General features: G+C 37.5%; 1 protein-coding gene across 1 annotated transcript in view; it reads left to right on the top strand.

Moving 5' to 3' along the window:
- Nucleotides 1-12,704, top strand: part of LOC139118897 (interleukin-1 receptor accessory protein-like 1) — a 29,360-nt gene that overhangs the window by 4,412 nt on the left and 12,244 nt on the right. Inside the window, exons 3-5 of the mRNA XM_070682459.1 lie at nucleotides 7,400-7,693; nucleotides 9,312-9,531; nucleotides 10,531-10,661. Coding sequence (XP_070538560.1) covers nucleotides 7,400-7,693; nucleotides 9,312-9,531; nucleotides 10,531-10,661 — 645 coding nt within the window. The remainder of the gene's footprint in view (nucleotides 1-7,399; nucleotides 7,694-9,311; nucleotides 9,532-10,530; nucleotides 10,662-12,704) is intronic.

Raw genomic sequence — 12,704 nt, 5'->3', positions numbered from 1 at the left:
ATTTTGCTTTGACTGAAATCAACTTGGCCTTGAAGCTAATACAACTGAAGGTGAACTAGATCCAAAGTCTCATAGAACTATAATGTGAAAAAAACCATATGTATCTTATCCAAATGCTATGAATGACATTTGATGAGTTCATACAATGTACTCATCAGCCGACTTTTAACTTATCACACTGCCCGTGCTTCCTCTAACACAAAAATCAAAGGACATGAAAACTACAGAAGTTGAAATATGCCAAGATAACTTAGCTAAATGTAAAGATCAATAAATAATTGAAATAAGGCTTGATAGTCTTTTGACTCTGGTCAAATGTGGGACAAAGTTTGTTTAGGCCATGTTGGACTTTGGGCAAGTTTTGGCCAAGTTGACATTGGTTTGTGCCATTTGCCTCGACCATACAGTACATGTACATAATATTTATCCAAAGCATCATACATGTACTCTGTCATACCGGTACATGATTTAATGAATTGTGAATGTTGCCAGATAGATCAGTGGTCTCCACAACCTGGAAAAACAGAGGGGGACCAATTTACATAACAATGTAGAATTTGCATATTCTTTTGTTGTGAAATGCTGTTTGTACAGTTTTGAATATATATTGCTCTAAAATGAGGGGTAGCCCACCCCTAAAAATCACGATAGTTGAGGAGAACCCTGTAGCTGATTCAAATAGCTTGTTAAAGAGCTTGTGCACTGTAACTTCCAAGGATGTTGCAAATTGTTTTTAGATTACCTGGAATCCTACAGGTCATTAGTATGCAACACTTGGTACCTGTTCTTTTAACATGTGGTGTCCTATAACAGTAACTGAGCTGGATATCAATGTAATTTACCAAGAATAACCCTTTTTAGAGTACTTACCTTTTGAATCACTAAATGTAACCGATATCAGCATAATGTACCTAGAATATCATTTTGTGGAATATGTCTTGAAACACTGAGTAAACATCTATAAAAAGAAATAATAAAATTATGCGTGTAGTTAATGTCCTTTCTAGTATTTAATCACTTAAAGAGCGCACTTTTCAATCCCAGGTTCTCGCATTAGTGGAGTTCTCCTCCCAGTCAAACACACGGCCAGTACGATGTTTGATTTCTATAACATTAATTACACAAACTGATCTCAATCTTTTGTCACCTTTTGCTAATCCTGCAAACAAAGCTTATATAACCGTTTGATTGACGGTCGGTTCAAATTGCCAACGGTCATTTATTCCTCAGCACCACACTCAAATTTCTTTAAAAAACATCGTCCAGTCAAGTTAGAATTTGAATATAACCACAGGGTTTGATCGGCAGCAGCTTCGTGCTAACCACTTGGCAGTCTGCCAACGTTTTTGCGGTCGGAAAAAACTAAAAAGTGGCATTTTCTGGAGCATGTGCCCTCATGTTACCTGTTTGGTGTCCACTTACACAATGAACGCCGCCATAGGTTGGCGCCCTTTTAAAGGGAGGCTCCGCCTTTAATGGGAATCAATACAACACTATTGGTATATACCAGTTGAAAGCAGCTAGCTATATCATGAGATACATTCTCATGAAGACAAAAGAGCACCTTGTAGAAAACAACCTGTATGATTTAAGGATGATAACAAATAGATAATATAAATATTCAGTATTCATTAGCATTTACGAAGTGCCAATAAGATATTTTTTGTGTTTAGGGGCAGTTGTTCACAAAACTTTAAAATTTTAGGCATTCTTTGATCAGAAATGATAAGGCTTAGATTACTTCAATTCTTTTCAGTGTGTCGTCTCAAAATTCTGAAAGGTGCCATAGGCTGGTAAACGGTTAAGAAACACACCAAAAAATTTACCACAAAATGATTATGCAGCTATTTGACGGTTTTCTGATACAAGACAACCTGCCCATTCCTATAACTGTACCGGTATGCTTCTAGAGGGTACGGTTTTACTTCACCACATGGTCCTCTGGTGGTAGTGTGACCGTTTCAAGGAAGTATTTTATTGCAGTGTTAAAGTCTTGGCTTATATTTGCAACAGAATATTTTCAACATGGAAAATTCTGCAAGTAAAGTTTGTGGTGTTTTTCCGAAACGTTCTGAAAAGCTGTGCATGTGGGTGCTAAACAAATAATTTTTCGCACTTTGACCTGACCTTACAGTATGTTTCTTTGAACAGTAGTGAATACGATTGTAAACAGGGCAAGATAACCCTTTACCTGCCAGACAGTATCACTTCCCCATCTGCCAAATCAGTGAAAAGTGGTATTGAGCCAAGCCATGTATTTTCATCCATTTGGCTTGGTGTGTTATAGCAGCTTTAGTTTGTAAAAATCATGTTTACAGTATCTCTTGTCTTCAGTGACCTTCAAATCCTCAAGTCTTTGTTAAAATGTACCATATTGGACATGTTTTGCGTTAATGACTAGTTTCAACCAACTTGACCTGATGGTGAAATATGAACTTGGCAGGAAAAGGGATAATGTAGGGATACAAAGATAATGAGTCAAATCTTCGGTAATGTGGATAATCAAAAATGCCAAAAATATGAGAAGTGAAAGTTGTCAATGAGAATGTTTTCAGCCTTGAATTTTGAGGATAAGAAATAGGGATTCTTTACTTACTCACCCTCAAATGCAATAGCTCTGTTCACGGTTACAGGTTTGTTACTAAATATAGCTGTACGCGCGCGACATCGGACACGTAGCTTGAAATGCAGACAAATTTTATCAATGTTGCATACATGGCCGTTTTTGCAGCTTGTACTCTGAGTCGTGAACATGCCGCTTGCTTCAGGTGCAGCCAACGAACAATGCACTTTTAAAGGGGTCCTTACTATGGTAAGATATACTGTGCAGGACAAGTAATGTGACCTGACTAATTTTAAGTCAAGAGGGTAATTAATTAGCTGTTCATAATTTGCCCTCCCACTGAAAATTTTTCGACTTACCCTGCCGCACTCAAACTTCAATTCATTTTTACCCGCTCCCCACATACTTTTGCCTATTTCCCCTCCCCACTGTGCAAGTTTGAAGCTCCCCTGCCCTGTGGCGAAAAAAACTTGCCGATTTCCCCTGCCGTGGAAAAAATTCACCTAAAAATTTTGTCATTCCATTTCCTCTGCAGACATGAAGCTACCCTACCCTGTGATGAAAAAAAAACTGTCGATTTTCCCCTGCCCTGAGAAAAAAATTTCCCCTGAAAATTAACATTCCCATGCAGACACATACTGCCTTGTATTTGGTTTCCATCTCGCAGTACATAGAGTGAGATGTAGGGTCAATCGATAGGCTAAGTAGTCTGGGTAACCTTTAAAAGGTATAAGTACTTGCACTGTGTCCCCATCCCCGGAAATACCATAGCTGAAATTCCCGTGTCCCTGTTTTTAAAGTAGCTTCCCCTCTCCTCGTCTTTCGCCAAGCCCTGTCCCCAGGACAATCAACCAATATCTGCCCTGCCCGATAAAAAAACTAAAATTTGCTCCCCTGCCACCTAAAAATATGTCCCCTGCCCTAGCAAAATTAAAATTTCCCCTTCCCTCAAAAATTGCTCCCAGAATAGCTTTTTCGATGAATAGCTCCGTTGGCTGCACCTGATATGCCTTTTAGTATTCATTGTTACACTAGTAGTCATGTACTAAGATGTGTTTTCGTCAGTTTTACATGCGTAATTTTCAAAAGTGTAATCTAAAAATGCGGACAAATATTTATTTTTGCATATTAATTAGAGAACAGTCATGTAAACTGTGAACAACCCTATACCTTTTATGGTAAAAAAGAATTCCATATTCTAAATAAAACCAGAAGAATGTTGATATAAACATGTTCATAACCCGAAGGCTATGGACTTTACTTCCAATTTGTCAAAGGTACAGTACATTCCAAAGTACAATCAGTCATATGGCTTATCTTATCATATTTTTTATGTACAACAATATAACTGCTGTGTCCCTTTGACAGTTAACTACAGTTTTTGAATCCATACATGTAGGTCATGACATTATTTTATATGCACAGACAGAAGAGCTGAAATAGTCGACAAACCGAAATATTTCTGTATTAAAACATATGGCATTGTTATTAATGTTGTGATTCAAGCACTGTACCAGAAAAGAAAAAAATGAAATGGTGTCATGGATTTTCAGAGGTTATCGGCCACAATTGTTTGTCCGTGTTCCAGGTATATTTCTAAGAATATACACCATGAATAATAATGTGACCTTTTGACCCATGAGTTGCTGGTATGCTGAGGTACAAGTGTAGTGTGGTGTAGGCAGAGTCTGAAGTAGTCGTGTTGTATCTCGGTAAAGAAGCTATCAATATCATGAAAGAATAATGTTTATGTTAGACTTTCTCATAGACCTTGATTTTTTCCCATGTATGTAGCTTCCAATTTTGGCAAGATCAACCCTGAGAAAACTGTGTAATAAAATAGGCCCTTGCTGGCTACGCTAACTCATTGAGCCTGATTACAGCAATATTAGGGACGATTCAGAATTTACTTCCAGGGGGGGGGTGGAGGATTTTCTATTTTCTCGGTGATTTTTTCCCATGGCCCCCCCCTAGTAAATTATAGAAAAAATCTATGGCCCCCCCTCATCTTTCCTGTTTTTTTTCCATGGCCCCCCCCCTAATATATACATGCATGCTTATACATTATAGACATATCCAGTCTAACAAGTTGCAGGAACTGTAGTGGACATTTAATCGATGATATAACAAATCATTTCAGGGTTATATGACTATAAAAAGAATGATTTGCAGGGACTGCAAGTGGCACACTTTTGGAAAGGGTAGCAATAAACATATCTGGTTGTAAATTTCTGAAGAAAAGTTAATTACTAAATATGAATACTTTTTTCGTTATGTCTCACTGATACATATGATGCACACAAAGACAAGCAAAGATGTCAGTTAGAAATGGTGAACAGAAAATCAGAGGAGCAGATAATTGGCAAAGTGATATATATCTTGAAGTTTATGGTACATCTCATTTGCAGATATCCAGATATTTCTGGAAAGTGAGATGTACATGTACATGCACACGTTCAGCATACATTTTCATTTGATGATGCTGAATATTTTGCAGACTCACGGTGAAAGTTTTAAACATTAGGAATTAAAATTGGTGAAAGCCAACTTGTTTTTAATTTTCTCTTTTTTTTTAATTTGGTTGTCATAAAACCAAGTTGCTGCCACTGAAAGCAACAATGCTGAGGAATATTTTAGAACATTTCTTGAACAAAACACCTTATCCAAAACATGAATTCACATGTTATTCTGCTCATTCCATTCACAATCCAATGTTCATATTAAAATGCAGACAACCCTGTGTAACTCAAAATTCACATTTTGTGAGCAGTATTTTTCAAAATTGACAGAGCATTCATATTTCAAATTTTTTTAACAAACTTTAATTTTAAAATAGTCATGATGCGCATGTTTTCAGATGACACGAAACAATACATGTTAATTTGTTTTTTGCCTTTTCTACCAGCCGCCACTGTGAAATCTTTGATTATACATATCAGAACGAATGGGACACAAAAGTATTAGCATCAGTACACAATGTGTAAGCCTATCCACATTTTTCCTAGCCTCATACACACTGAGATCACTTCTTGGACTACAGCAAATTTCATGTGTACACAATATTTCAACAATCCGACACCATAGCATTGGTGCAGTGCCACATGATCTTCTGGATGCACATACAGGATTATTGGAAAATCAACCCTTTTGTAAATTTTTCACCATATATTTTTGACAGTAATACATAATATTTTTATTTTCAACATTAAAACCTATTCGTTGAAAGCGCCTTGAAGATGAGACGGCCATAAATTTATTTTCAAAAAGTTTATAGTAGATGTAAGCACTGTAAAAAGTTATGTAGAACATTTAAAAAATTTAGAAAGGGTAAAATTGATGAGAATGAAACATAAAAAAAGGAGCAGAAAAGAAGAGTAGCAGTAGCAGTAGTTTACTCAAAGGATGAAGTGGGTGTATATTTGGGGTAAAAAACATCAATTTTTGTATTAATGATAAAAATTAATTTAAGTCGAAAACTAGACAGTATTTTCTGAAATGTAATATTTCACTTGAAAGGATAGTATTCATGTAGAAAAAAACAACTATTTTACTTGGCATTATCCATCTTCATTTTAAAATTGTAGGGGTTTAAAGACTGACACTCTAATAATTGATTAAAATCATTATCAGCAAAATTAAAATGCCTCTTATTCAAAATGCCTCTTATTAAAAATGTAAGAGCTTTATTGCCAAACAAAACCAATTGATAGTTGTTGTGTTATATAGCATTTAAAAAACATAATGTGAAATTTCAGAAAATTTGACCCAGCCGGAGTGGAGTTAAATTCGTTGGAAATTTTGAAATTGGAGGCAAAAGAAGCCAAGAAATCAGGTGATTTGCATACATTTGCATAAATTAACACTTCTTTATCATGCAACTTTCAACTGCTTTACAAGCTACAAGGTAAACCCAACCTTAAAAAGACATTTGCTGTAATTTTTAGCATTTGTTCAATGTTCATCTCTGTGTATCAGCATTTGTTTGTTATTCTATCACTATATAGAACACCCAATGCTGTATTTAGCAACATACCAGTGTGAACATAAATGACCATTGTTATTGTTGATAAATGAATTCTAGTCTGGACTTGATCTGAGATCTCTTTTCAACAAAAACAACCCTGACTGTTCACTGTATGGTTTGTATTGACACGCTAAATACTGGACATTTCATAACGCTTCAGGGAGGAGAACAAGATACTGCAGTAGATGCATAAAACAAACCACTGTGAATATTACCGAATTTGGCAGCTAAAGGAGTTTAACTAAACATGTTGAGTTTATCTGTCACCCAGGTAGCGTCTACGGTGCTCTTTTGTAGAGATCAGAAATTCTGGGCAAATATTGAATTGATGTTTTTTTTCCTTGGCCCCCCCCTTAAAGATTGTGGTATTTTTGTCTGGCCCCCCTAAATTTTCTTGGGAAAAATGGGTGGCCCCCCCCCTGAAAATCCTCCACCCCCCCCCCCCCCGGAAGTAAATTCTGAATCGTCCCTTACAATAGTACAATGCCAATGAAAAAAACGAAAGACCATAAATAGTATACCCATTCTTGGACATTTGTCATTATTTAGAATCAGCTATTGAAAAATCAAGATTTTACATTGTGAATCCTGAAATTTTATGATAGCAAGTATGAATTTTGTGTTTTCAAAATTAATTTTGTCACATGTCTGCTGTGGGTGTAAGTAGTAAAAAAATAAAAAACTTGCAGAACCAAAACGTTTCACCCCTGTTCCCTGTACACTGGTTGGAATTCACCAACGAAAACAGTGGGTTTTGGTCAAGCCACTTTAATGAAAGGGTTAAAATCAATTTATTTTTTGTCTTGATCCAGATAAAACACTGACTTTCACGAATCCGGACATGGGAGATCTTGAGTTTGGCACTGTCACCCAGTACAAGGCTATGTCTTGCTGTGCCAGTGGGTATACAAGTATGATCTGGTACAAGGGCTCCGTTCCATACCCATGGAAGGGAATTGATCCGGCAGAGACATACATGGAGAACCTGAATGGAAATCAGACTCTGAAATTCCAGTATCTTAAAGACAAACAAGCCGGAAACTACACATGCAGTGCCAGCAATGGAACCCATTCAATCAACCACACCAAAACTCTATGGGTCGAACGTAAGATTGCTATAATTAAACCTTTTTGTTTTATGAATCTTAAATTTAGCAGTAAATATTTGACACGAACGACTGCCAGTGGACTTTGCAAGTCTTCTACAGTCAAGGTACAGCTGTCTCACAAGCCATATTCTATGGTATCTTTCTCCCTCGAATCTTTCTCAAAAGATGAAATCTCAAGGAAGCACTTCTTTCTCCTATCATTAATTGAAAATTAATAATAATACTGGTATCTTTATCTGTTAGATTACGAGATAACTGCATCCTTTCTACCAGTGCTCTCAACAATCCTTTATTCACCATTCAGAAGCAAAATAGTAATAGCAATATAGTATCTGTTAAAAGCAAAACAAACAAAAGATTTAAGAGTTTAACCACAAGGGGGCGCTGCTGCGGAGAACACTTTAGCGTATGCGACATACACAGGGAAGATACTTATTTATTCTCCACTTGTCCTTTGGGCAATGGGGAATTAAGTTCCCTTGCCCGACTGCAATGCCACTCACTGAACTGAACATTGAAGAGTACGTTTTAGTGAAAGTCCCACATTTTAGTGCTAATTTTCACTACCAGACTATTTTTATAGTGATATAAACATTTATTCACAGCACAAAATTCAACTTTTCTCCTTTTTTTGATCGTACAGACAAATTTTTTGACAGAGAAACCTTGTCTCGTGAATAGGGCAGTGAACTTTGTAAACATTCGCTCAACCAACTAAAGAGCTTTTCATGTGCAAAATCTGTGTTTAACGGGTGGTATTGTTTAAATGGCATTTTATTGAAAGCGATTCTGTAGTGCTATTGTTTTCATCAACTCTTCATGCAATTTTATAGAAAACCTTATGCTAATGCTCGCAATGACATAAAATGATTATTATTTGTTGTTTAAGTTTGTATTCCCATACAAGAAAATTGCTCTCATGGATTGTATTATAGTTCATTATTTTTTCACTTGTCCCGTTTGGCAAGTGGCATCGGCGGTTCACTTTCCATTTCCATCGACGGTTCACGGATCCATTTGTTAGGAGGCAGCAAGAAAGTTTACATTTACAAGCAGTTCAGAAGTCTGAGCTAATTGAAAGGAATACTCTGTATTTTGTTCAGATTGCTTAAAGGGGCAATTCTCAATCCCTGGTTTTCAGATTATTCAAAAACAATGCTGACAGGTAGTATGCACCTCGAAAGTGAAGGACTTAAACTTTTGCTCTAACTTTCCTCAAGAAATCTTTCAAACATTCTTTTTCAAAATCAAGAATAAAAATAGGGGGTCACCGTGTAAATTTTGGTATTAGAGAAACAAATTACCCAAGATTTACCGATATTAGAAATTCAAAATGGCCACCATCTCTGTGTTAACTCTATGGAGAAAAATAAAATTTTTCGAATTTCGGAAAACTAAACCGGTGAAAAGTTTTCTTACACCAAGAGCTTTAAAATGAACCCCCACATGTGGTATATCAGAAGAGAATAGTAAAAGTTTGGGAGTCCGAATGTCTGTCCCTGAGGTGCGTTCTACTTTAAAGGGGCAATTCTCAATCCCTGGTTTTCAGATTATTCAAAAATAATGCTGATAAATGACTTGCACCCGTAATGCTACTTCTCATTGATTCATACAGCGATGCAGTTCATGGACAAGCCCAAAGAGCTCAACTCAAAACGCTGCCGTGACTACAGCAGATTACATGGAGGCAATGTCACATTCTACTGTGAATTCTATTTTGGATATGGTGGGGATGAGGATAAAATGATTTATTGGATAAAAGAAAATAAAACTGGTGAATATGATGTAGAGACACAACTTGACAACACAACATACATTACAAATTGGAAGCCGAGGTAAGATGTTAAAAGTTATTGAACAATGATGCAAAGACATCTCGATTAATAGCAAAAATAAAAGTACAGGCGGATACAAGTAGTGTATGTGCACATAAAGTTTGTGTAAAATGTCCTGATTTTTTACTAAATCTAAATTTTCACAGCCAGCAAATTTTAGCTAACAGCCAGTTGTTTTTGCTGGCTGCTGGCTATGTTCTACATCCCTGTGAGTAATAACAACAATATTCCTTAGGATGGTATAAATTTGTAACAATATGTCTTGATTAATGGCAGTGACGTGTCTTGAGTGACGACATTGCTTTGTCTTGAGTAATGAAAGTTGTACATTTTGTCACAATGTTCAAGGTAACTACAATGAAACCACCTGTCACATTGTGTGAAGGATTAAGCCTAAGTATGAAGGCTGCTCTTGAATAAAATCACCAGGTCTAAAGTCACAGTCCAGTCTTGGATATTTTATTAAAGGGTTCCATGTCTTCTTTCACCTTCATACATACCAAACGCTGTTGATACTTAGATTGCACACTCAAATTTACAATTCAAACTCCTGACCAGCACATTTGGGGTTTGCCATGCAATTATATTTACCAACCAGTTCAAATAACTGTCATGTTTGTCAGTGAAATTCATTTCTGTCTAAACAATTTGACTATTTGCCAGTATACAGTACTTCAAATTCATGTCAAATAATAAACACAGAGGCACAAAGGACCTCAGTGCCCCTGGGCCCCATGTTATTCTTGATTTGATAACAGAATGGTTGAATGTTTCATTAAGGAAAGTTTGAATGAAACTTTACGTTTGAATGAAACTTTTAAGTCTTTCACTTTTGGGTGCATACTACCTTAAGGGAAGAATTGGGCACAAAGCTGAATGTAAATTTTGGGGTACTATATAAAACTATTGAGAGATTCTGGACAATGTTTACTTATATCTTGTAAGTGGCTATATAAATTTCTAATCTCACTCTTATTGTGATTTGCTTTTTTCCCCCAGAGATAAAATGCAGACCATAGGGTCATACCTCTACATTTATGATATACAGTCATCCAGTTATGCTGATTACACCGTGTACGCCCAGAATGGTTATGGCACTGAGGTGGTTTCTCTGAAGCTAAGCTATGGAGGTAAGGTAGTCTTGATTAGGATGTTACAGCGGTTTGCGTTGACTCATTGGCATTATGTGAACTAGACATATTTATCTTGTTCACATTGGCAACCCAACTGAAATTTGGGCCGACGCAAAATAATTATCCTTTTGGATTAAATTTGTCCGTGTCCACACCTACCGGTACCAGAATTAGGGCCGACGTAACTTTACCTTCCTTTGTGACCTCTGACCTGTCAAAGTTCAAAATGGCGCATTTGAATATGGCATGCTGTTTCTACTGTTCATGATTTTCCTGTGTTTTTATGCACAAGAAGGGCAAATATGACTACCACTCACCCTTTTAATCATCGGAGAGATCTTCACTATTTATTGGATGAGCATATGGTATATATAAGACCGCGGTGGAGAAATAACCAGTGCGCGGCATTTTTGACATGCCTCTCTAGTCTATTACGTGCACTGTGGAATCGAATCATGACATGGTCTCGTTTGCGGAACAAAAGTTGGTGGGAAGTTCAGCGTACATGGGATGATATTAAAATGTAAAGACTGGATTGAAAACTTTCGATAGGTGTAAACTTTAGTTTCAAACGTCGTTTGTTTTGTGCGAATAGGGTGACTAGTTCAACTTCGATCCATAGCGGAGGCCTGGTCAACTGGGACCAGGGCCGACGTAACGTGTCCACACTGTCGATTTGCGTCGGACCAAATTTTGCGTCGGCCCTGAGTCTGCTCTGAACCCCCCCTTCTAACCGGGACCAAACTGAGTCGGCCCAGGGCCGACTCAGCGTGTCCACATTGGTTTTTTACGTCGGCCCCGGCCCAGGTCCGGACCTGGGCCGACGCAAAGTCGTCAATCTGAACGTACCAATTGTCTAAATTGAGGTGTTGCCCACACTGTCAGATGCAATTATCAGCTAGGCGGTATTATGAGTCGATCATAAAGGAATCGACACTGCAAAAGTTGAAACATTGTCTAGCAGGAGGTCAGACGCAGTCAAAACAACACCACAGCACAAGTCCACGCACTGTCAAAGTCATATCACTTGCTTTCAGGTGTAGTTGTTTTGACTACATCTGACCTCCTGCAAGACAATGTTTCAACTTATGCAGTGTTGATTTCTCTGTGATTGACTGGAATTACTGCTCAGCTGATAATTACACCTGACAGTGTTGGCAAGACCTAAATTTAGACAATACGTCGAGTTTGCGCAATGCCAATACGTCAATGCAACCCACTGTACTTAAAGGGGAAGCATTCAGTCCCAAAGTTGACACACCCTGCTGTTTGTCTCCCCTATTTACATTTCCAGGTATCTCAAAACAAATCTTTGCTTCAAGAGCTGTTACGACAGTATGACTTCAGAGATACCTGGCAGAAGGCTTGTGGCCTTTGGACACGTCTCATGCCTGAAACTCAACACAATGATTCTAAGAGTGTACAGGGTTCTCAACTAGGAGATTTTGAGGAGTGGGCCAGCCCTGTATTTTTCAAGCAATTTATTTCTATTTTAATAACCATACAAAAGAACACAATTTCACAACAAAATAATATACAAATCATACAATGCTGAGTAAAGTGGCCATCACTGTTTTCCCAAACTCTCCAGAACAGTATCTTTATAGTGAATATTGTTTGGATATGCAAATCTGACAGTAACAACTCATTGCAAGTTGAAAATATTCAAATGCATCACATTGTGGAAATTTTGTGCTCGATCGTACCTGCTTTGTAACAAACTGTCGTAAAAATGGAACATAATACACAAAACTTTACAAATAACCATTAATGCTTGCTTTAATGGAGAGGATACAGTTTCCAGGTTCAGTTGAAAATGTGGAGTTAAAATAGGGCAGTGGTTAGGGTACCGGACTCACTATCGGGGATTGTGAGTTCAAGACCCTGTGAGTCCAACGTTATGGACTCACTATCAGAGGATGGTGAGCTCGAGGCTCTAGCACAGTGTTGTACCCTTGAGCAAGGCACTTTAATCCTCATTGCTCCATTGGGTAGTGGGTATCACATCCTGTAATGGGATGTTTGCCCTGTGGATGATGG

This window comes from Ptychodera flava, chromosome 19 (assembly GCF_041260155.1).
Source record: "Ptychodera flava strain L36383 chromosome 19, AS_Pfla_20210202, whole genome shotgun sequence".
NCBI classification, from domain to species: Eukaryota; Metazoa; Hemichordata; class Enteropneusta; family Ptychoderidae; genus Ptychodera; species Ptychodera flava.
Note: the sequence above shows the minus strand (reverse complement) of the source record. Positions and strands in the feature narration are given on the sequence as shown.